The sequence below is a fragment of the Poeciliopsis prolifica genome, unplaced genomic scaffold (genome assembly GCF_027474105.1).
Source record: "Poeciliopsis prolifica strain line A6 unplaced genomic scaffold, Auburn_PproV2 SCAFFOLD008, whole genome shotgun sequence".
Taxonomy (NCBI): Eukaryota; Metazoa; Chordata; class Actinopteri; order Cyprinodontiformes; family Poeciliidae; genus Poeciliopsis; species Poeciliopsis prolifica.
Window position 1 is genome coordinate 12,765,388 of NW_026562383.1, and position 25,372 is coordinate 12,790,759.

At 37.4% G+C, this 25,372-nt stretch overlaps 1 protein-coding gene across 2 annotated transcripts; it reads right to left on the bottom strand.

Moving 5' to 3' along the window:
- Nucleotides 1-447: 447 nt before the first annotated feature.
- LOC129362148 (oxysterol-binding protein-related protein 1) lies at nt 448-24,045 on the bottom strand. Of its 2 annotated transcripts, XM_055033521.1 has the most exons (27): nt 23,737-24,045; nt 23,555-23,640; nt 23,397-23,471; nt 23,137-23,248; nt 22,858-22,943; nt 22,302-22,446; nt 22,112-22,179; nt 20,927-20,971; nt 19,858-19,931; nt 19,018-19,081; nt 18,785-18,886; nt 18,577-18,696; nt 18,306-18,384; nt 17,403-17,509; nt 10,431-10,599; nt 9,091-9,283; nt 7,445-7,520; nt 5,030-5,164; nt 4,797-4,894; nt 4,533-4,715; nt 4,347-4,454; nt 3,981-4,070; nt 3,633-3,759; nt 2,307-2,429; nt 2,105-2,228; nt 1,918-2,008; nt 448-1,276 (listed from the first exon to the last, which is right to left on the bottom strand). In XM_055033521.1, exons 1-27 carry the CDS (start codon nt 23,855-23,857, stop codon nt 1,174-1,176), a joined length of 2,904 nt encoding a protein of 967 aa, XP_054889496.1. In that variant the 5' UTR covers nt 23,858-24,045; the 3' UTR covers nt 448-1,173. The 2 variants fall into 2 exon arrangements, with proteins under 2 accessions (XP_054889496.1, XP_054889497.1); XM_055033522.1 differs by lacking the exons at nt 10,431-10,599; nt 17,403-17,509; nt 18,306-18,384; ... (10 more) ...; nt 23,555-23,640; nt 23,737-24,045 and adding an exon at nt 15,580-15,905.
- Nucleotides 24,046-25,372: the final 1,327 nt, after the last annotated feature.

The following is a 25,372-nucleotide window of genomic DNA, read 5'->3' on the forward strand; positions in this document are numbered from 1 at the left end:
TGTCCCTCCTGTGTGACCGAGCTTGAGTTGTTTTGGAAGGAACATTTCCATTTCTAAATGATTAGAACAGGTGACCCTACAAAGTATTGACTTTCAGGGTTTAAAATAGTAATGCATGCCACAGTTTTGAGATTTTTGTTAAACATTACATGTTGGTGCATCATATTCAAATCCAAGTAGCAGCATTGTTTGAAAGACGAAAATGTGCAACACTACTTTTACATGTTAGCCAGTTTCCATGTACATTTATCTTGCATTGCTTGTGACTATTTGTCCAGGGGGAATTGAACTATCCCTGCTGACAACTAAACTTTATATCCTCATCATTTTTCATATCAGTACAGCAGCATCTGTTGCAAGCATATTAAGTGTGCAGATTGTAGTCCTTGCTTTATTTTGGCAAGACTGGGTCAGGTAGTGTATTAACATTAATACATACAGTTATAACACATTTAGGATGTTTTATTATTTTTATTTTTCAAACCAAACTATCATTATATTACTCATTCTCTTTCAGAATCTAATATTTTGCAAGCACACGTTTATCAGGATATATGTAGACACATTACAATTAAATATAGTGACTTTCTCATAAGCATAGGGCAAAACATTCTAGCACATTCATGTAAACACCAGATATCTGCACCACTCACTGTATCATGTGGGGAAAAGGCAAATCTATCTCGGTTATCAACTGTAAAACTCTGCACTGCATGATAGTATGCAGTTTAAGTGTCGATGGGTGCCAAAGCTGTGTTTAGGGAAAATGAGCTCAGGCTAAGCTGCTTGAAGGGCTGTTCGCACCTCACTGCACTGACACTGATGAGTAAAATGTTCTCCTGACTGAACGGAAATAATGAACACGCTTGAGTTAAACTAAGGTTTCTGTTTAAACACTCCACTTACCTAATGCAATAGTTCTAAAATATGTTCTACCCGTTCCACTACATGCTATTACCTTTACATCAGTGGTTAAGAGCCACAATAAATAAGAGTTTTTGTGCTTTATTGTTCACATACATCATCTTTTTACCTCCCAAACTGAGCCACAAACTGTATCTCCCTTTCTATACCGACTCCATTGTTGAGCTGGTAATGCATCACCAGAGCAGCAGCAGATGTCCAAAGGTAGCAAAATGGAAATCCATAAGTGTATCTGAGGATGTTTTACGTTTAGTAAATGTCAGGCAGTTGACTGTAACTCCTGTCCCAGTAGCCTTTTGTGTAGAGCCAGTCCTGAGCTTTGTTGTGTGGGTTGGAGCCTTGCTGAAACCACCTGCATGATGATAACAACAACAGATTATAATTCAAATGAACTCTGAGTAGGGGGCTTCGGGGGGAATTCTCAATTTCACACAAACAGAAAAATAGTAAATGGTAAGAAATTAACCGTTGGATGGAATTTATGTAAATATAGTTCAATATATATAAAAAAATAAAAAATCATTGAAAAGTTCATTCCTTTCAGTAATTCACTTTAAACAATGAAACAAATTTATTAGAGATTTGTTGCACTGATAATATAGAAAATATATCATCGAATCTATAATCCACAAGCGTGAAAGGAATCTACCTTCACCATTTAAAATGAGTTACTGAAATACATTTTTATTCCATTGTAAGATGCACCGGACTGCAGTACATATTTCCGTTTGAAAGCAAATATCATGGAAAACCAGACGCAGTCCAAATTTTATCCTGAAGAGGGCGCTGCAGAGTAGCACTTTCACATCAGAGCAAACCATGTCCAGTTATTAAAGCAAATTTTTGAACCAAACCTTGGACCAAGTGCAGAGCTCCTTCACATTATTGCAAATGGAAATAGATAGTAGATAACATGGGAGAGACGGTGAGTTAAATCAAATCCAAAAATGGAAAGCAAGCAATACAAGACTGTAAATTGTATTTCCAACCAACCTTATTTTCCACTCCTCTGTGGATTTGGAGCGGTTTTTACGGGCGGTGCGCTGTTTCTCCTCAAGTCTCTTCTTCTGTGAGCTTGCCATATCTAGAACACGTGAATGCAAAAAAACTCAGCGCCTCCAGAGATGCAATTAAATCATTGCAGCAGCACAGAAAAGTCAAGTCGGGTCTTACACAATACCTATGTCGCCATTCTCCATGGCACGAATGTCAGGCCTTAAGCGGCTGTCGGTGGGAGGAAGGACCCCCTCCATGCTCTTGTCCAGCTCATTCAGTTGCATGGCAAATGTGGAGAACGCATAGAACTGTAACAGAGAGACGCAGTTGGGCTCAAACATCTTTGTATTAAGTTTGTTTTAAAAAGTTCTCAGTCTATTCTGCACCTTGGCTGAATTTTCCGGTCGAGGTGCAATCTTCCAGATGAGCTCGCTTCCGGGGATCACCTGGACTGTCTCAGCATCAGGTGGAGGCTTTTCTTCTGACTCCTCCTCAACATTGCTCTGCGGCTGTGGAAGCAGACATGCAAACAATCAGGGTCGGCTGAAGGTTCAGGTGATGCATGCAGCCCCTTAGAGCAAGGAATCTAGAATTCACTTGTGACAGGTTGACATATGCACAAGTTGTACACAGACTGATGAAGACATTAAAAGTTTGAGGGTCAATGGTGTCCTAATTTAAAGCTAACTGATACTTTCAGAGCCAGGAGAATCGTTATTGCTCACTATAACTTTGGTTTTAAATAAATCAGCAAATGATGACGTTTCTCTGCGTTTTTTTGTTGAAAGCATTATTAAACTGAAGTGATCTAACTGAGCATAACCGCTGAGGGGCATGCGTAAGTCAGAGAAATAACTCCTTTTATTCACTTAAGTCACTTATTCAAATATACAGAAGAGCTTCCAAACAATTTAGCAATTTTTTTTGTCATAATTTCACAGGGCAGCTCTGTGATTAGAAGATGAACCATTTGTCCAGCGCAATGGATAAATAGAGACAAAATGGTAAAATATTTAAGAGTTCAGGACATCTCGGATGTCACTTTGTCTTTAATCAGGTCTGAGTAACACTTCAGCAGGAAGACCTCTTAAATTCTATACATTTACTACATTGCTGAAAAAGAATTGTCAGCAGCTAAAATGTTGCTTGAAACAGATAAATTAAGCTTCTCAACATCATTAAACGGCAAACAGTGAAGGGAACCTGAATCATCCCCTGCATATAGCAAAGATAAGGTAGGAAATATTGGTGATTGTGTACATTATTTTCGATGCCAGGTTGCTAGAGAGCAGACAGCTTTATCTTAGCATCTTGCATCGACAGTGCTCCTAGCAACAAGACACAAGGTCGCCAGGCTACAGCAGAACCGTATCTCCTAGATGTTTCCTACGAGCTCTTTAGTAGAAGCAGAAAGTAACTGCATTGATAAGAAGGTACTTTAATTGAACCAACAGAAATATGTTTTAATGAAAGCTGTGAAAATTGTTTTTCTCCTTTTCCCTTGTGATTTTAATTCTGCAACCATAGTGGAACCTCTTTGCTGTAAAATGAGATACATTAAATGTACTGTATTTGGCCTAGACAGACAGTACTGAAACGTCTTTTGCTGACAAAATAAACCCACAAACGGATAAAAAGTCGCCATATTTTGCATCTGCCCTCAAACCTTTCAACCAATCAGAGGATGCTTTTGAGATGGCGAGACCTCTTACCTCTTTGTTGTTCTTTTTTTCCTCCGAGTTTTTTTTATCTGTCTTTTTGTGGGCATCAAAATTTGCGGGATCGACTGTGTAGAGACACTCTGTCCATTTGCCATATATTGCACATAGTTTCTTTTTACTGTAAACATAAAAACAACAGATGTTATTGAAGCACCTCTTCTGCTGCTACAGACTCTCTACTGAGCCTGAAGCAGCATTAGCTCTGCTTATCTAAGAGCAGAGCAGCTGAACAAATTCTGTTTTGACAAAGATGAGTATAGGCAAAAATACTGTGCACCATGTACCGTCTTGTCATCCGACAATATGGTAAGTATTTATTCATATTTAATGAATTAAGACCTTTTGTCTTGAATGTATCCTTCGACTTTATGAAGCTCTTTTCCAAAGAGGCCGCAGGGTTTGAATGTCATGCTGCACCTCTCTCCAGTTCTGAAACAGAACAACGGCCTGTTTACGGATTCTCTTTCACTTTTCTCACTCTGCAAGAGTTCATTCAACATTTATTATCTTGCTCACACGGCCCTATTCCAATGACAGCTGCCCCAGTTTTTCTCCCATGATCAGTCAGACAGATTTAAAAGTAGATTGACATGCAGAGCACAGAGGAAAACGGAGGAAGAAAAATCCTGCATGCAAATGAATCAGCAAAGTGACTTTGCAAAGAGATGCATGAAGAACCCCGGAAAGACAGAGGGATTGCTTTACTTGTGATTGATCACTTCCACGTTCCCATACTGCTCAATCCATAGCTGACCAACAATGATGTTGTGGACACAACAGGTAGGGTTTGTCCAGGTGTAGGATTCATTGTATCTGCATAGATTGAACATCACAGTGAGGACAAAGTTAACACAATGATATTAAACCATCAGGGAAGCAGGCTGTACTCACTTGGGCAGCTCCAGAGTTATGGTTCCTTTGGGTTCTGCTTCAATACTCTTCCCCCAGAACCTCAGCTTGGGATATATTGAACCATGAAAGAGAAAATCCTCCTTGAGGCCCTCAGCATGAAAGGCACTGATCGGGGGGTGATGGCTCACTTGCTCAGACACCCACCTGAAGCCCAGATCCTCTCTAGCAGAGAGCAAGAGAGTAATAGCGGTAACAGCATCGACAGTGTGCCTAGCAACAAAACCATACGTTCATCGGTCATACCTGATCAGCTCATACGTCTCCCCCAGTAGCGGGTTGAAGGGCTTCCCTGTCCGCTCCCACTGTGATGCTACAGCCGACACAGCAAAAGCTGCAACACACTGGAGAACAGTTTGTCATGAGAAATGAATCAGTTAACTATTTAATGGTGACAGTAAGATGCACAATACAGTAAAGTACAGGATGGTCTTAAAGTCAACACATTGATATTTAAACAAATGGAGTCCTTAAATTACCTTCATCCTCTCTACTGAGTCTGTAGCAGCATTAGCTTGGTGGATGAGGTAGGTGTGCTCCATGTATTCTGTGATCCGCTGGAGGAAGCTCAAAGGCTCATTAAAGATCACCGGCATGGCGATCTTAGATAACTCCTAGCAGAAGAGAGTTTTGAAGGAGACATTGAAGGAACAGCAACAGGGGGTGCTTTACAACGTTAAGGTCGTGGTTTTTAAACATTACCTCTTCACCAACAATTAACTTTTCTGAGCACCGACAAGGAAAAAGATACTGATTTCTGTTTGACTTTTATGTTATTCTCAGAACTAATTACATGCAGCAAAAACAGCCATCTCAGTTCACTTTCCTCCTTTTCATTTTCTTGAGGTTTTCCAACCTTTATTTTGAGCAAATCCTTTTGACTGTTTAGTTTTATTGGCTCCTTCTTTCCAGAATGACAAATTTACAAAGTTGCTTTAAATTCTCATACTTTTATCTATTATTAGAAATTACTTCTACATTTTTGACCCCCCATCCCTTATCCCCGAGTTGTTTTGATCCATGTGCTGCAGTCTGATTGGGGAAAGGATATCACTCCATCTAAACACGATCACTTCAGTCTGACAGTTCTCAGCCACGAGGCAATAAAAGAAAAATAGAACAGAATTTGAATCAGCTTTCTAAATACTTCAAACCGCGTTGCATATCTGTAGCTCACCTTACGTAAGATATGGTAAAACCTTTCCTGAATTTTCAGCTGTTGATGACAGGCTGTTCAGATTTGTCATTGATCTGCGGCTGTGACATGCGAGCAAAGCCAGAAGTCGGTTGCTCCCAGAAACCATTTTTGAATAATATCTAGTTTTATTCAACATTTACCAGACACAATAAAAAAATATGTAAATAACTTACCAATCAGCTACATATTTTAGAACATATTGACTGTGTAATCAGACACCCAATTACAAGTACAACTAGTTGTACTTGTACAGCAGTTTGAGATAGATTGTCTTAATAAGAGGAACTCGCATTTGATCTGTTCTGATATGTGAGGAGTCTGAAAGAATTAGCCTGTTTTTTCAATTAGCCCACACACAAAGCTAAACTGGGGAGATTTAGCAGATGTGATATGAAAAGGCTTGTAAAAACAACAAACTCCCTCCTTGAGTTTATGTTATGCCTTCACTGATACATTCATGGAAGGAAATAAGATTTGGTTTTATTGCTGCAGCACAACTTGTGTACTTCTTACAAATGTAAAAAAGCAAGGGAAAAAAATGCCACTTGGAGAACAAAATGTGTGACTATAGAACTAAACAGCTTAATTAGTGGTAGATAATGGGTAGTTTGTATGACTGCAAATCACCGCTGCAAACAAACACACTCAGCTCACAGTGAAACAATAATGGGCTCATTTGAAACACTATTGCAGATTCTCAACTGGAAGAATTATATTAGCAAGACTATTTTTTTAAATATTATTTCTGTATCAGTTAATCAGTTAAGACAGAGCATGTCCTGTTAATATCTTATTCAAGGTAAATATAAGAGCACTATCAGTAAAGAAAACAAGCTATGGCCAAAAGATACATGGAACAAAATCTCAGGTCTCAAAAATCAAGGAGTTCACAAAGCAGTCTGAAGGCCCATCAATAAACAGAAAAGTGCTGCTGGACTTGACACTACAGATTTAACATGAAGTGCCATATTGGTGGAAAAAATCCTAGAGACAGTGTTACACTGATCATTTTCTTTTCTTTTTTCAGTAGAAGTTCTTGCTCTGATACAGAACAAAACATATCCACCTGCATTAAATCTTCTGCTAATTTGTACTAATGCTGAATTTAACTCACACCACAGAAAATCTTATGGCGGGCCACAGTGACTAACAGGTTGCATTTTGGACATCCTGTCCTAATTGGTCAACTTCTAGTCTATATAATGAAATTAATCTGTCACAAATGCATTAAATAAATATCTGTAAGAAATATAATCAGAATCTCCAATATATCAACTTAATTTTTGGGTATTTCAACAGCAAATAACTCAATCACCACCAAAGATCAGAGCAAAGATTTTGGACAATTTAAGGTTTTCTAAAGTCAGAATTATATAAGCAACCCAGATTATATAAATATTTAATCAACAGAAACTGTCTGAATTATGTTATTTGACAGAGTATTCTATAAAAGATGAATACCAGATACATGTGTGAGAAACTTGGGGTCAATTATCTTCACATCAAAATGTGAGGAAGCAGGAATCGAACCTACAACTTTTCATTTACAAGACAACTGCTCTTCTAAGCCACAGCCACCCACATAGTCACAATTCAGCACCTCCTTTCAAACTAATATAAAGCTGCATTAATGAGCTCGAAATAGGTTAAAGCACAGAGTAAAAAACTGACTAAAGCTGCTTTTTCTGCATCTCACCATGCCGATGCATTTTTTCAGAATACTCCAGACGCTCACATCATTCCTGGAGAACATTGGAGCAGGCAGAGATGTTCTGTGGAAAGCAAGTAGAGATCAAAGGAGTGATAAAATAATAGATACTTGAATTTAGACAGCAAATTACTTCAAAAACTTCAAACTATATCAATCCATTTATTTTACTTCTCTCACTCAGCTGCAGCACCAGCTGAGTGAAACACACCCAGATTCTCATATTGTTTTGGCAGCTGCAGATGTGTAACTGTTCTGGTTATGAGCCAGCAATGCAAACAGTGCACTGCGCTATGGATTGAGCCGCCATTTTGGGGGAAACAGGTTATATGACACCAGGCCTCATGCAGAATCCCAGAATGGATGTCCAGCTGTGAGCTGAGTTTTCAATACTGGCTCTTAACCCATTTAATCAATCTGCCCGAATGCTAAGCCATTTATTACCATTATTCATAAACCTAAACTTTTCTGCTTGAATAGCTTCGCTGACATCTGTAGCATGGACTGTTTTACAGGTAGGCTGACTGGAGGCAGATGGTGTCCTTGTTCAGAAATGAGTGCTGGAGCAGTTAAGCACATACAAAGCCTTTACTTCAGCTAAATAAACAGAGATGCAGGGAGCGAGGAGGGGCTTCGCTCCATCTGTACGATGAAAGGAGCAGTGAAGCATACTGGATATACTTCTGGCCTAGTTTTTGTTCCAGTTCCCTTGACTCCAAGAAGTACTTAAGCATGGTGGGTTTCTTTCATTATGATAATAGCAGGACTTTCATGCTTTCAAAATAGAGCACATCTTAATAAAACTCTACTTCTATGTTTGCGGGATTAGTAGATATTTAGATTAAAAATAATTTACCAGGTAATTTAAGATTTTTTTATTTCATTAATTTCTGATTAACATTTAATTATTTATTAAGCACTATTAGGCATTTATCCATTTGTTTAGAACAGAGCTCTCACAAAGGGATTGAAGAAACAAGAACAGAAGGATGCTCAGTTCTTGGGATTGGATCAATAATCATAAGATGGTTTCAAATTTTTGGAAACAGTTGAACAACATATCTAAATCTAAAAAAGATGGGAACAGAGCAAACAGACAAGCAGAACAAGTCTGTCTGAATGAGTAAGTTTAAATAAACAAAAACCTGATATATCTTTAATACACACACCTAAGCATACATTCAGAAAGGCAACTATCTGATCCTTTGAGCTTTTTTTCAACCATCAGAATCTGAATTATTTAGAGATCAGCTGTTGAATGAGCAAAGAGGGACTAAAACAAAACCAGGATCTTAGCGGAATTTTATATTTTGATAAACACCAAATAAATTATTATTCACTTGGAAAGTCAGTTCTCAGAAAAAAAAATTCTCTGTGGATCAGTTCAAGCCAAGGGAAACTGATCCACAGAGCAGATCAAAAAACACACCTGACTGCAAAAACAAACCTGACTGGAAAGGCGGTCTCATTACGCCAACACTGACGACTGGCATTACACTCTTGCAGAGTCAGGTCATCAGTATTCTAACAATTTGCTCTAAATAACATTTAGAAACAAAACTCTGGGACGTGACAATTTACAGAAGATTCAAACCAGTAAATGAGCAATACATCTAAACTGGAGCGTGCCCTACCTGTGCTTCCTCACTCCATTGTGCTGGGTAGCTTTGTTGCCATCGTTACCCTCCCCTGACATGCCGAAAGCCCCCCTGTGTGCGCTGGGATGATGCAGGCTGTTCTGTAGAGGGGTGTCACTGCCCTCGTCCTCTTCCCAGGAGTAGCTGGCCGCAGACAGAAAGCCGCTCACAGAAAGCTCCGACTCAGACTCTATTGGGATGAGGACGATGAAGGGAATGAGTAGAGAGAAGGGTGGGAAACAGGCGGCAGCTCAAACCAAACATTTGTAAAGACAGGTTCTATGAGTCGGCTCAGTCATGCTCCCGGTCTGGGCTGATTAAACAGCATACGTTCCAAAAACAAAAAGGGCTGGAGCCCAAGCTTCTCTCCTCCCTCCCAGCTGCCAGCCAAACCCCACCTGAGGATTGTGTTCCAATAGGAGGACACAGGGAGGCTTCATTTCCTCTTACTTTATTTAGTCTCCAACTACTGGATGCTTCTCCTCCCTTGCACAGAACTGCCACTGGTTTCAAAAGTATTCATACACATAAAGGACAGAAGATCACCAAAGCATTTATAAGTAAGAGGAACATGTTTATCTAAGATAAGTATATCCCTGAACTATTATGATTAATATATGTTTATTGCACATAGGTTTTAAAGACAGATGTAAAAAACACACCAATTAAAGTGAAAGCTTTTATACACATTAGGCTCGGGTAAATATGAGATTCTGATAGAATATTTACCTTCCAAGACACACCACAGTCAACATGAAGACAGGAAAAGTTGCTATAGCAGTTACCAAAATGACACTCCATGGAAGCACTGGTGTTTGAAAACGATTTATTAGGCTGACAAGACTACATCTTAATTTTCTTCTATGTATAAAAGCATGGAGGTGGCAACAGCATGCTATGGCGATAAAGTTTATATCCAGACTCATCGTGCTAGTGAAGTATTTTAGTGAAGAATGCCACAAGAAGATGAAATTCAGAAATACATATTCAATGATGTTAACTTATGAAAAAAACTGCGCAATATTAAAAAAAACATCACATTGGGAAAATATTGTTAAATACTACGATGATAATATTATGATTGACCCACATTTTTTTCATTACTCTCTCTGTTCTATCATCACAATGTTCCCAACAATCACCCTCACCTTACAGTTAAGGTAAACTGCAAAATATTAAAAAAAAGACAACATCTGAAAATATATGCATCAAATTTATGCTAGCACAATTTTAATTTCCCAGACGATATTATGATCAATTTATTATCAGTTGATAACATGGTTATAAGTAAAAATCATAATTTTCCTAATCAAAAGCCTGTGTAAGCGTTTGCTGACCTGAGATAGCATCATAGAAGTCATCTTCAGTGAGGGTACAAAGTGCAGATGACCTCCTGCTCCTACTTAAGGACTGCTTGAGTTCGTAATGCTCAGTTGCCAAAGTCTGCAGGGCTTCTGTCAGAGCTTTGTTTTTCTCCTCCTCCTGCTCTACCTTCAAGCTCCACACCTGTAAGCACCAGACCACCAGAGAGATAAAAGTCAGGCAGCCAGCAGGGAGAACTAAAAGAATCTGCTCCACTGACATTAATCCAGCGTTTAAGTGCAGTCATTCGACAGTGAATTTCTAATTAGTTTTTGATTAAGAAGTCAAATCTTTTGTGCCTTTCAACTGATACGATTATTGTTTTAAACATGCGGATAGGTGGAGAGTATGTTTCCTGCAGGAAATATACACCCCAGTTTGAGAAAGCTTTGTAGGCCAGGATCAAGTGTCCTTTCAGAGCAACCTGAGCCGAGTCCCTTTGGGACGCGCAAGATCAGTGTTTCCTGTTGTCTGCTGCTGATATGCATCCTCTACTAATCAAAGCAGAGAGAGACCAAGAAAAAAAAAAAGCAAAACCAGCACACCATTAACGTTTAAATATAATGCTTACAAATAATAGTAATTAAAACAAATCTTCCATTTACCTAATGCATGGACAAAGTAGAATGGAGCACTTTCCATTCCTAAGTAACCTTCATCAAGACAGATTAGTCAGAGAAAGAGGAGCTTGAAAAGCAAACAGTAAATCAAGGACTGCAAACTACGGCCAGAGTGTTTGATTAAAATTAAAAATGTTCAGCCTCATCACTTATACTACTGGGACTATTGATTAGCCTCTCTGAAGAAAACTGCCACTTAGAGACCATTTGCTAAGCCATTTCTTAAATATTGAGCGACCACAGACAACAAATAGTGATTTTAAGCAATTTTAGACTATAGATTTGTTCAAAACGCATCTCAGAAAATGTTGGACATAATCAATAATCACTAAATAATAAAAAATGTTTTCCATTGCGATATAAACAGATAGTCTTGCACTGCTGCTGCTTTGCTTTTTTTAGACAGCGGAGAAGCTGATTCATGCAAGCTTCCACAGCTGTGTGGTGCAAACACTGTAGATTTAACACCAACACCTACAGCCGTCACCTTCCTGCTCGATGTTCAGTTCCTTTAGGCTGCAGCAGAAGCATTGGAATGGCCGTTCTATTTGATAACAGCTTTAAAATTTATGTTCGGGAAGCAGAATACAACGTCTTTGCTTTTCACCCACAGCAGTCGAGCTTTCAAGATGAAACAGTAGATTTCCAGGAGATTTAATGACAGACGGATGGATGGATGGATTGAAGAATGGAATGAGAAAAAGATGAATGGATGTAAGAATATACGGATGAGCGCTCAGATCACTCTGGACGAATGGAAGGATTAAAAAACTGGATGGATCACAGATGGACTGACAGGTTGATGGAAGGATAGATGGAAGAATGGATTGATTATTGGGTGAATAGATCAAAGAGCAGATGAGAGGGCAAAAAGATGCATAGTCAACACTACATGGATTGACAAATGAACAGAATAAAGACTGATGTATTAATTGGTACATAGATTGAAGAAATTGATCCTTGGACTGCTGGCTGAATGAATGGACAAATATAAACTTGATGAAGGAATGGAGGAACAAAAGGACTTAAAGGTCTTGAAAATAAATGAAAAGGGTGAAACAAAGAATGTGCAGATTGAAGAGTAGAAAACAGAAAAAATGAGTAAAGAAACCGGCGACTAGACAAGTGGACTGATTGTATCTCAGATTGATCAAAAAACATGCTGGATGCAAGAATAAACGGATAAATTAGATGGAGTGATTGCAGAATTGATGGACAGATGAATCTTTTACACAATGGAATGGGGAATAAATTCTGGAAGCAGCAATATTTTTCCATACTTCTACCACACTTATTCAGACATAAAATCTGAATGAGTTCCACCTTTGAGAACTTTCAGACCATGTGTATAATCTGACCACCAAAGACGAGCTAAAAAAAAAACATGTGAACAAACAATGGCCATTTCTCACATCCTTTTTCCAGAAGTGGGATGAGGTGATGTTAATCATCTCTCAGTGTAGGAGTGTAGGAGCTGGTGTTAACACTGGTTGTCCCAGGCACGTGGCACAAGAGCCCATCCACTCTTGTGCAACCATCTCAGCCAGCTCCTTTATTCTCCCTCCATCCCCTCGCCTGGGCACAAACTGTGCTATTTTAAGCCTGGCTGAGACTCCGTGCTGTCGCTGGAGCTTGGAGGGATGCTTCTCCCTGGCCAACACCCTGAGGGGAAGAAATTTTATTTTGCTCTTTGCTAAAGGGAAAACAGATCTCTCAAGCAAAATTGCCACGATTGAAGTGCAATGCTATGTTATACTAAGCCTACTGATCATAAATCATGTAACCAATAACTTTGAGTCCATCCCATACCTCAGCAGAAAAATTTAGTAGCTTTTTAGGAGGACATAAATTTGTATAACACATCAGCATCCAAACTGACCAGATTTTATACGTTTTTTTTTTTTTTCACACAATGAAGGCAGGACTACTGGAGAACTCAATCAATTCTGTTTGCTCATGATTACAGACTCCTAAGCGAATAATGCAGTCAAGTTGGTTCGGTAAATGCCTGTCAGTTATTACTGTAATGTTTAGAGATGCTCTGATCAATTGCCTAAAAATCTGAAAATGACAATTTAAAAACTCCCATCACTTTTCCTTCCATAAATCAAACAGACAACAGTATGTCCTTTGATGCACTTTAGAAGTTAAGGACATGTGTTTTGATACATGAATTGGGAAAATCTCTTTTGTGAAAAATGTGGTGAATTGGATGCATTTCAAGATGAGTGTTTTTCAGCTGAAAGTCAACAAAATAGTGAGATTTCCTAATTTTTATGCTTATTTCTATCTGCTATACAATTCTCCATTTATGTGTTCAAACACTGTTTCTGAAAAATGTTCAGAAACAGAGGTTCTGGACATTTTCAGAACCATGACGCTGGTTTAATGAGATACAAATTGTCAGGAGGTCCAATAAATAGCTTATAATAGCAACTTGGACTGCCTTTCATATGTGCAGCATTTCTATTGGACACTGAAGTCGAGTCTGCTCACTGACCTCACCATTCCAAGTTTGAGTTCCAGCATCAGTGACAACAAAGGGATTTCATTTTCATCAACAGAAAAATGACAAAAAATTGTCTGTTTGGAAATCACAACTGGTTGGTCAAATTTAAAAGAAAACTAGAAATCAGTATTGCCTCGAAAACCCTTGTTGGTGAATTGTTAAAGAATAAACTTAAGCTATAGCAGCACCAGGACTTTTGAGCTGGACTCAACTTTCTCAATTCAAGATCTCTGTCAAAAAGATACAGTGATACTATTCTTGCACCTCTAGAGCAATTTATACCGACAAGTCAGCTAGTCTGCATGAGAACATTATTCGCTGTTAACCTAAATCATTTTCTTTTCCTGACAGTAGTGGAAGCGTACTGTCAAATGAGCACACAGAAAGCTTGGGCCTATAAATAAGTGAGGGGTGTCAAAACACACAGGAAGGTTTCTGGCTGGGACTTTAAAATTTGTGGACCAGTTTGTAGGAAGAAGGTCTCCACTGCACAGACCAGATTTCTCATGAGCCAATACTAATCATCAAGTTGCTCTGAGGTGTAACACGACTTCATTAAGAACTATAAGATACAATAGACCAAATGTCCTTCAGATTGTTTGAAAAAAATTATTACTTTTAAATTTAATAGATGAAGAAATTTCAAGATCATTCCCAGTGTAAGCATAAAACCATAATGTTCTCAGTGGGTACCAAAAGTGCATCAGATTTCCTGCTGTTGGTAGATGATGGGACAAAAATGGTGGTGTTATTTTCAAGGAAGAATTTATTGTTTCCAGTCTTACTGGGCTGACTGATGGAACATCTTTACCTTAAATGTCCCATGTTCACCAATAATCCAGACTAAAAACTGCATGTACTTGCACAGGAAAGCACACTGCATCAGCTGTTGAAATAGGTCACATCCACAATGCTGAGGGGCACTATGGTAACTGCTGCGAAACCCTTTGAACTAAGAAGTGCTGCCTCTACACAATGTATTCGTTCCCAGAAGAGCAATGCCACATAGTCAGTGTTGCCTCTCTGTATTGTGTTCAAAAACATGTAAGGGGGGTTAATGATAAAATCCATCAGTGGTATGACAATAAATATTCAGGATTAGACCTAATGCTGTTTAATACCAGCAATCTCAGCAGTGGAGGAAATATAATCCGGTTATATTGTCATGTTTAATCTAATCCGGTTAGTGCCGTAGAGTAGTGGATGTTGCATGCTTGTTAAGACATATTCTTTCTTGTCTTAAAGATTTTCACTGCTGAGGAGACAGCAGGGAATATTTTTAGGCCCCTTATATTGATTAGTTTAGTTTTGTGAACCGATTTGGAATCCAGTTTCCACTAACTGAAGATGGTTTGATTCTGAATTGATTCTTATTCTTTGTTTTCCGTAATTATTTGTTTTAAAGCAATTTCATACTTAAATCTTTTACATGGGTCTCGACATGACATTATCTCTGATTAATGTTCTCATATCAGTTCTAAAATTAATGCAGTCTTTTATTTTACCACCATCAGCAGAGAGCATGGCTATTTGGTGGGGAAAAGAAAAAATGTGCAAACTTCAAACCAAAGAATCATTTCAATAATCAAAGCAGAGCCGAAAAAGTCTCCAATGCAATTTCAATCAAGCCAGCATGGACTCTTACTTGAACTGAAAGCGTTACTTAATGACCTGATCTAATTTAAAAAAAGATGAAATGCACAGAGAAGCACAAAGCAACACTTCTGAACCACCCAATTTAACATGCTGAATATGGATGATTAAATCCACAGAAATAACCTTCACTTACTGATGAAAAGCCCTCAGCTGTGCCCACGCATCAGACCAAAGCTCAAGACTACAAAAAAATACATACAAAAAAAAAATAAAATCCACCCTAAACTTCAAACACCTCACGCCAAGTCTCCAGGGACCAGCCCACGGTAAACACAGTTTTCCAGCTGACAATCGAGAGCAAAGCTGAGAATGCTGCAGAAAAACAGCCGAATTCTGTACCTGTGAAGATGATGGATGAGTGTGCCAACACTGCCTCTTCGCCCTCCTGTACTCAGATGCTTTGGCATGTGCACGCTTGTCTGCGAGCGTTTGTTTTCAAATGGTGAGACAGAAAACTCACGTCATGAGTTCCTTCACTCAGTACAAGCGCAGCCTTTCCTGTGAGCATGAGAGTGGAGGATCTGAGGGTTTCGCTGTGAGCGTGTCTGCGCTGATCAGTAAGCCGAGTGCAGACCTAAGCAGAAATACGGATCTCTCCCATATCCTTCCTACAGACATGCCAGTGATTACCACATCGTTCACAACGCTCCCTCCCCCCACTCCCTCAAGGACGGAGAGCAGGCACTGAGACAGGTGGACAGTGACGTGGACGTGCACACACAAATTTCAAATCTGATTGGCGCGAGAGCACTAACGTAAGGGAGGAAGGGTCTGAGGATTTCGTAATCATTCAGTGTATCATCATCACCCAATAAGAGAACAAGACATGGGTGTGGAGATGACAGTCAATGAAATGAAGATTCATAAAGATTCATTGAGCCACAGCAATGATTTCATTTGGAAGTCACAATGCATTACAATGATACGCTAATAATATTTTAAGGTGCTATGAAGATAGTGGATATGGGGAAAAAAATCTAGATACACTAAAAATGGTTGAGCCTAAAATTATTCAACCTGACTGCATATTAGGTTCATTAACAACATCAAAAATCTTTTGATTTTAACAAGAACAGTTTAAATAGTTTTAAAAGTATTTAATGGATTTTTGTCCAAATTCAGCACTTGTGGTGCAATTTATGACTACTGCCTTCTCAAAATTGTTCAAACCACTGAACTGAATTTTTCAGAACAGCACATATTTGCCAATCAGGCGTGGTCAGGCACACCTGATGCAACTAAACATAACCTTGAACCTTGCTTGACATACAGTGTTGTGCAGAAGTAAGGTTACATTAAATTTTAAAATATGGCCAAGTTGAAAGAATAATTAAAAATATGAGCAAACAGGCAAAGAGGTACAAAAAGATAGTAAAGCCCCTAAATGTTTGTAGGAATAAAGCTAGCAGCTTAATTCAAAATTGTAAAAATAATGTTTGCTGCAAACTAAATGTGACGGAAAAAGAAAGCCGTCAATGGTTGTCACAAGATTCCTGAGGAGGCAGGTGGTTAAAAAAAGAAAAAGCAACAAAACAAAGACATATGGAAGACATGCATAAAGACTTAGTGGCATTGAATTTACAGTTTCCACAGTAAGAAACGTGCTTGAATTTTGTGATGTACACTACTGACCCAAAAGCACAAGAAAGGCAAGCTCCAACTATAAAAATAGGCCAAAGAAGTTTAACGATTCAGTTTTGGGCGATACATCAAAATTGGAAATTTTCAGGTCTTTGAACCAGCAGTTTCTCTTGAGGAGAATGGATGGAGCATATGATGAAAAGTACACGACAGCTACAGTTGAGCATATTGGTTTTGGGGCACTGGGTTGATTTGGCTCTGCTTGCACTGGAAACCTGCAGCATTAGGCCAAGAAAGAAGAGGGAGTTTGGTCATCATTGGTGTCTGGCTACGAGTCATATTTGCAACAAGTCAACAAAATGGTGCTCAACTAACTAATAAATTAGTTGAGCATTTGTCAAGCATGAAGTGCTTGACTAATTTTGAGTCTGCAGTCTTTAACAGTTGCTAATTTAGATAAACTGCTGATATTAGTAGTTATATTGAACTGTGCTAGATATTATGTTTTACTGGCAGACCTAATTTGAGGGAAGGCAGAATCATTTTTGGTAATCGCTCTAAGATTTAGTTGTTATCCTTACCTCTTCTTGTTTTGACAGCAGCTCAAAGCATTGTTGAAGAACATCACAGGTTTTACTTGAAAGCTTGCTGGTCTCTTTGGCTTTAAGAAGAAGGTGTGCAGCCATACCTGGAAAAAAAACCATTTATGATTACATAGTTCTGAAATAATGATGCAATTCGTCCTATTGTTTTTTTAAGACAGTGCTGCTCAAGTGAAACATAGTGCACCAAGAGACCATGTTTTGGGGGAAATATCCATTGTTTTAGTAAAACCTAATAAAAATCTATCATATTTTTTAGCTGTTAATTGAAGAATTAAGAGTGAATATATGATCAAATATATGATTATATGTTTTCCACCAGCCATTTTTACACACTGTGAAAAACACATCTGTCAGAAGTAAGATGCTCATGTCTTTGTTTTGCTCTTTGTTTTGTCTGAATGTTGCATGTGCCCTAATGTGTTATTAGGCCACATGCCCTTAATTTGTTAGAAACTGTGGAGTACTCACTTTTTACCCAGAAATGGAATTAGAACAGAGACTCTAGTTTATGAGTTTATTATCATTCTTCAGCTTATTTTTTTAGAAACAGAATACTCACTATTTAGACCAATATTAGATTAATTTTTAGATTACTAAGCAGAGAGACTCCTATTATTGCAACCCAGAAAAGAAATTAGAACAAACTTAGAATCCAGAAAAACATGTTCCAGAACAGGAACATTTATTTTTTATTACTTGGAAACTATGGAGTACTCATTACTTTTACAAATTTAGAGCATACTTGGAAAGTATTTTCTGGTAATAGACTTAAAAGAAAAAATTATTTAGAGTACTAAAAATCTAAAGAAAAAAATGACTGCCAGTACCTATTTTTAGGGAAGATGCTACATGCATTGCAAATTGTTATCTGCCTCTTACCAGAGTCCTCCTCATTCTTCACCATGGATTCAAATATTGACACTTCACTCTCCAGTTTATTTTGGCAGGCCCTGGCTAACTGTGAAAGCACACGACACGAAACTGAATTAAACAAACACTTGCAGCTCTCAACAAAAACAAGTTTGTTGTGAGCTCATGATTAAGGTTCAATCAAGAAAGAGGAACAAAAATAGGTGCATGTTCAACTCGAGGCACACTTTATCTATAACCCACAATCAGAAAGAATTTTTGTCCAGCAGAGCTGATTTACCTGAACAGCTTGTGTCAAATTTCTCATTTCACCATCACTACCTGGATCCAAAACAATCTGGTCTTTATTGAAGTGACAAGCGCCGTAGGATGCATGCTCCTCCAAAGCATCCAGCCATCTCTGTGTAAGCAAATCCCAATAGTTTTAAACCATTAGTCTGTTCATGGAGCTATACGTGTAGAGGTATATAGACAGTGTTTTATCTTGCCTTCCTCGTTGCTATGGAGTCCATCTTTGAGGGTACCTTGAAATTATGTACAGTGTCATCGATGCACCTGAGCATGAAGAAGCAGTGATCCCATGGTTTCAGCTAAAGTGACAAAACAAGAAAAGTCAAAAACAAGTTTGCAAGTCGTGTGACCACAAGTGAAGCGTGTTTTACATAAGAATGCTTGTACAGTTGTGATGGAGGACTACGAGAATCTAACCTTTGCTACTCACCATGCAATAGGCTTGTGAAAGAGATTTACATCCCTGTTTTCTAACTCCAGCCTGTGCATCGGCCCTACAAAACAGATAATTACAGTGAAAGACTAACAAATTGCAAATAATTCAGAGAAGTTGCAATTCCCCCTCACCTCCATTCTGGTGATGGGGAATTGATTAATTTTTATGTGGATGATCTCTCTTGGCAGCTACACTTGTGTAGAATTGGCTGCATGATTGGAGATACAATTATAAATCATTTAATGTAAGCTGATGACCAAGTGGTTTTTAGTCCAAGTTCAGCTGGTCTCCAGAAGCTGATTAATGTCTTTTCAGCATAAGGTGAGCTACATAATGTTAAATTCAATCCATCAAAAAAATTATTTTGATCTGTCGCACTAAAGAGGACAAAAATAGGGTATTTCCAAATTTCAAGCTGTCTGGGATTTTATTTAATGTCTCAAATGAAGTAAAAATATCTCGTCATGGGTCATATGTTGACAGACCGTCTGTCTGATGATGAGGACATTTACCGTCAGGTTCAAGTGATATATGCCCTGGCAAATATTCTCCTCTGTCAGTTTGAATTCTGTTCTGATGAACTGAAACTGAACTTGTTTATATCATATTTCACATCACTGTCTACTCACATTTGTAGTGCAATTTAAAAAAAGGCAGTTTTCAAAGATTGAAGGTGACTTATAATGATGAATTAAGACTTTGAGTTTTCTTTTTCTATGTAATTTGGACTTTCAGTCTGTAATAAAATCTATCTATTAATCTTTACATTGTTCTAGATAAACATTTTGTTAATACACAAGTGTATTATAAAAGATTCAAAATAGGGTGTCTCACTGTGTGGAGTACCAGGAGATTTTTCCATTCTCAATTACCACCCAGTATGATCGCCAACCAAGAAAACGTGAACTCTGTGAAAGGTAAAACAGATAAGGCCAGCAGTGAATTGCAAGCAGATATAAATCCAGTGAATTCACCCACCTGAGAAAAATAGAATTTTTAGATGTCTTTAACTAAAAATGAAAGAATCTAATTTAAGATACTTTTAATCACATACTTTTTAAGAAAAAATATCTTAAACCCACCAACTAATGATCTGAAATGTACAATTTAACAACAAACATCTGACATAAATAATTATTTAAAGGTCTTTCCTAAACTCTCAAACTTCTGGGAAAGTTTTTATTTTGTTTATGGAAAAAAGAGGTGTCTCTACAAAGAAGCAATGCCTCTTTGGAATGCTAAATGATCTAAGACAATGAGAAAATAATAGAATAATAGAATAGAAAAACTGGTGAATATTGCTCATAAACATCTGGTTTCAAATATAAATATACACTTAAACTAACATCAGTTAAACTAATATACAGTTAAACTAATACTGAAAAAGTGAAAAGCAAATGTAGATTCAAAGAAAACTAAACTCTATGTGATAAAATTAGATTAAGTCACAAACATTACATCCATACTTTGCTGTAAATTCGTTAAAAACTGTTCAGCTCACACAAAATAACTTTATATCATTTTCAGTGTTTATTTTAGCTTCAGTTAAGGTTTTACAGAAAAATTAGCAACAGTAGATCATCCACTTCAAATCTATATTTTGAGGTCCACTTTTAAATTGGTCTTGAAAAAGTTAATTAACATGACCAGGCATGCTGTTTCTTATACTTTCTGGGATTCTGTACTTTGAGCTAGCTATGATAAGTCTTAAATGTGATCTTTTCCTAAATGTGATCTGGTGGGACATCTCAATTAGGTTAGTAGCATTTTTGACAAACACCTGCCTACAATATTAAGCAGCTGTTTTTACATTGTTTGTTGTAGCTGATCAGTGCATACCACCAACTATGTGGATGTTAGACTAAACAAGAGCAGATGAAAATTCACTTTGACACCTGTGTACCTTCCAAAGAGGGCCCTCAACCTTCTGCACTTCACTGGTCACATCCTGAAAAACATAAGTCTCCTAATGTGTAACAAATGGTATTTTTACAGACATATCTAGAGCATTTGACAGCTTCATGTGTAGCATCTTTCTTTTCGCACTATAAGAACTCAGTATACAAAACCTTATTTTTGAAGCTAAGCCAGGTTGATCAGACATCCAGCCCTGAGTACAGACCGCTGAGCTATTAAGTCTTTTCTGCATTGTCAGGGCCCAAGAGAATACAAACAAAAATAGAAAGGAAAATGTAGAAAATCTGTTGACTTCACATTCCCACCACTCATGAGGGGAAAAAAATAAGGCATAGAAAAAAAAACTTTTAGAAAACTATAAAAGACTACAAACTCAGCTTTTGAAGAAAAAAAATGCATAAAATGTTTCAGTTACTTTGCTGAATTTAACGCTTAATTATGGAGCAACAATAGAGGTTAATAGGAAAGCCCCAATGTAATTATTTATTGGGAAACAAAACCTTATTAAAAAAGCAGAGCAGCAGTGCAACAGACTGGTGCAAAAAAACACTAAAGAATTCAAATGCTGTGAATTGTTTTGCATTTTACCAGGTTGCAGCAAAAAACTTCCAGGCAATTCATTCTAATAGGCCAACATAAAATACAAGTCCCCAAATGTTAAGGGGAAGAAAAAACATACGTTGTAGAAACAACGTATGCTACAACGTATGTAACAAACATTGTAGAAACGTTTGTTGTTTCTACAACGCACGTTGTACATTGTAGCAACTATTGCTGCAACTATGCAGCAATAGTTATACTTATTGCTGCATATTTTTGGTAGAGATTCCATCTCTACCAGCAACATGGGCAAAAGTGAAGACATTGGAAGTTTTATCGTTGATCTTCCAGTTTTACCATTGAGTATCAATCCGATATAGTTCTGGGATTTTACTTGGTCATTTTACTACACAAATATGCTTGAACCCAAGTCATTATATGCAGCTTACACTTTATGTCTAGGGTCATTGTGTTGTTGAAAACTCTGTCTGTGACTTGTATCATTTGTAGCCTCCATCAGGCTTTGTTCTAGAATCCCCTGTGTTCAATAGTAGCCATACTGTCAATCATCTTTCCTGTCCCTTCTGGGAAAAAAAGGCCATCCTACAGGTTGAATATTGTTTTATCCTACCTTTTCTTGATACGCAGCAATTATCTGTTTGAGTTCAACAGTTTGAACCAGATCCAGAGCGGTCTGATCTGAAAAGACCAGCAATATAAATAAATACAAATATAGGGACAAGATGTACTTTAAAAGAGACAAAACAATGTTCAATATGTCCCCCAAATATTAAAAAATTAAAACAAGATTAGTTTCATACTGTTACTATTCCTGATATTTGAGCTGGCTCCAGACTTCAGCAGCTTTATGATGCAGTGCTTCTGCCCTCTGTAGGCTGCACAGTGCAAAGGCGTGTTTCCAACTGAATCTCTGCAGTGGATATCAGGAGCCTCCTTAGCACTGAGCTTGTTGTAAGAAGACAAAAGTGAAAAACTGAAAACAAAATCTGACATTTTTCTCTTTAGCAATTTCACCTTCAGGAAACTTAATTACTGAAATGTTTATTATTACATTTGAAAGGTACAATGACACTGATGATTGAGCAAAACAAGAATAACTTGTCGGCATAATCTTGGTTTCAGCAACCCTGCTGATAGAGATGCTTTAACTTTTTTTCAAAGTTAAAGCTGAAAAAAGCTTTAACTTTTTTTTTCAGTTAAAGGTCAGTACTAGAAAAACTGCATAAATCTGAATAAATTCCTGTTTGACACATGAAACATGCACCAAGTTTGAAAGAGGTTTATAATCTAAGGAAGAAAACACCCTCTCAACTAGCAATTTATCTTCAAAAGTTCCAAGAAAGGTGAGATGCTAACCAATTTCGACAGGGTGGAGAGATTCCCCTCTCTCGCAGCCTCCAGAAGCCTCTCCTCTTGTCGCCTCGTCTCCCTCCTTTCTGCAGCTGCACAGACCAAACAGCACTTGAGAACAAACACAGGTGAGCTTCTGTAATAAGAAGTCATCAGCTTAAATATATATATATATATATATATATAAATATGTTATAAGCGTTATATTTATATATATATATATATATATATATATATATATATATATATATATATATATATATATGTTATGTTATGATTTTATACCTTCCAGCATAGTAATGATTTCATCATCATCTGTGACATCTTTGGGGATTTTAGCTGTACCATTGATTATACTGGGACAGGCATTGTACCGGAGCAGCAGCAGAACAATTTCCTTCAGAGTAATAATAATAATAATAATATAATAATATAACATATATACACACACAACTAACACTTTTTATATATGCAGTCTATCGATAGTGATTATAGTGTCAATGGACACCGAGAGCAATGTCAGCGGATTAGTGAGATATTCATACCTTTCTTCCTGTGAACGCAGCTTTGTGTAGAGGGGTGTCACCAATGCCATCTTGCGCATTTACATCCAGCCCTGCCTGCAAATGCATCCATTGTGGTACATTTCTATGGATGAGTGCATTCAACATGGAATATAGAGTACTCTAGATTATAAAATCACCTTGAGTAACTCTTCCACAACATCCCTGTGGCCAGCGTCACAGGCCAGATGAAGAGCTGTCCATCCTAAGGTGCTTTTAGACTTGGCTGTAACGAATATTAGAAAAACCAAGACTTTCCAAGGCACACCATAAGTTATATTATAGCAGTTATTAAACTTCCCCACCCCTTTCCCCCACTTACATCTGCAATTAATGTCAAGCGAGTTGGTTTTGTCTCTTCTTGAATAAAGCAGCTTCTGGATGAAAGGGCAATCGCCCTCTTTAGCAGAAAGAAGAAATTGATCTTGGGTGTTTTCCTCCATCACTAGACTTCACAACTAAAGTTAACTCAAGATTCATTGGACCCACTTCTGAGAATCAAAACAAGACAGGCGATGCACAACTAAAACATTATGTAAAAAAAAAAATAAATCAGTCTAGATATATAAGAATGCTAAGCGAGCTTTTACGACCAGAAGCTTCCTTTAGTGGGAAAAACTTTCCTGCCGAAATTAGATAGCGTCCATCAGCTGACAAACGTCCGTCACGTGACCGCGCAGCTGTTAGAGTGGACTTGAGCAAGTGCGCTGCCATGCAGGGTGGTGAGTCACCTTAGCACAACCCAAGAAAACAAACAACAAAAAAATAAGAAGCTACAGACAGCATCATATAATCTTGACTCTTACTTTTTTTTGGGCTTATTTTGGCCTATTTATTTAGCTCTTTTAAATTCATTTATAATTAAATTTAAGAAGATTTTAGAAAAAAAACCTTTAATTATGTATGTACTTTCAATACTTATGTAAAAGACAGAACATAATTGATTACCATTTCCATTTTTTTTCTTTTTCAAATATTGTTTGGAAATAGAAAAATAAACCACGACAAGGGGAAACTTATGTCAAACAAAACTTCCAGTGTAAAACGTTTACAAAACAGAAACAAAACAGACAGCTGTCTGTCATCACTTTAATTCTGATTATAAGCATATGTTTGAGCACTGTTAGCAACATTGCCATGCACCACAAAAATTTCTTGAATTTGAGACTCTTAATTTGTATAAACCTAAAGGGCTTCTTCACTCTTAATCTGTACTGCTTGTGATGAGAACTGAAATAATCATTCTGCACTAGACATCTCTAAAACCTTGTTATAGATTTAGAAAAACTTTTTAAAAAAACACTAAAACCAAAATATTTTCTGCTGCTTCTTTGGTCAATACGTGTTCTGGAGAAATATAAATTTAATGTTGAGTGACATTTTAATGAGGTCTAGTTGATGTGGCCACATTGAAATGGGCCTGCTAATCATAAAACAGAAGGTCACAAATAATGGAAATGAACTGGACAGAAATAAAGATTAGACGAGCTGCCTAGTTTTAAAAACAGTCTAGGAAAAATGATAAACATCAATATGTGAGTTACAACCAACAAGCTCGCTTTTGGGGGTCTTGTCTTTGATTTGTTTTGCTCTTGCAGTGCGTCAAGATGAAGATTTATATTTTTTAAATAACCATTGGGCAGTACTTAAACCACCATTTATATAAATACAGGTTACAATTTAAATGTTCCACTTTAGACAGCATATTTGAAAAAGAGGGTTAACAGATCAGTAACAGTAACAGATTCTTAGAAAGAAATATACTGAAAAGGAAATTACATTCTCCTCCACTATTGTTCATTGAAAAATACTGCTTCATATCATTTTATAGTCATAATTAAAAATTAGAATATGTGTTTCTGAAAAATAACCTTTTGAAATAGATTCTAATCAGATATAAAATTTTCATAAAGCACATTTCTGTATTAAACTTTTTTATTGCTCGAACGTAGTATTTT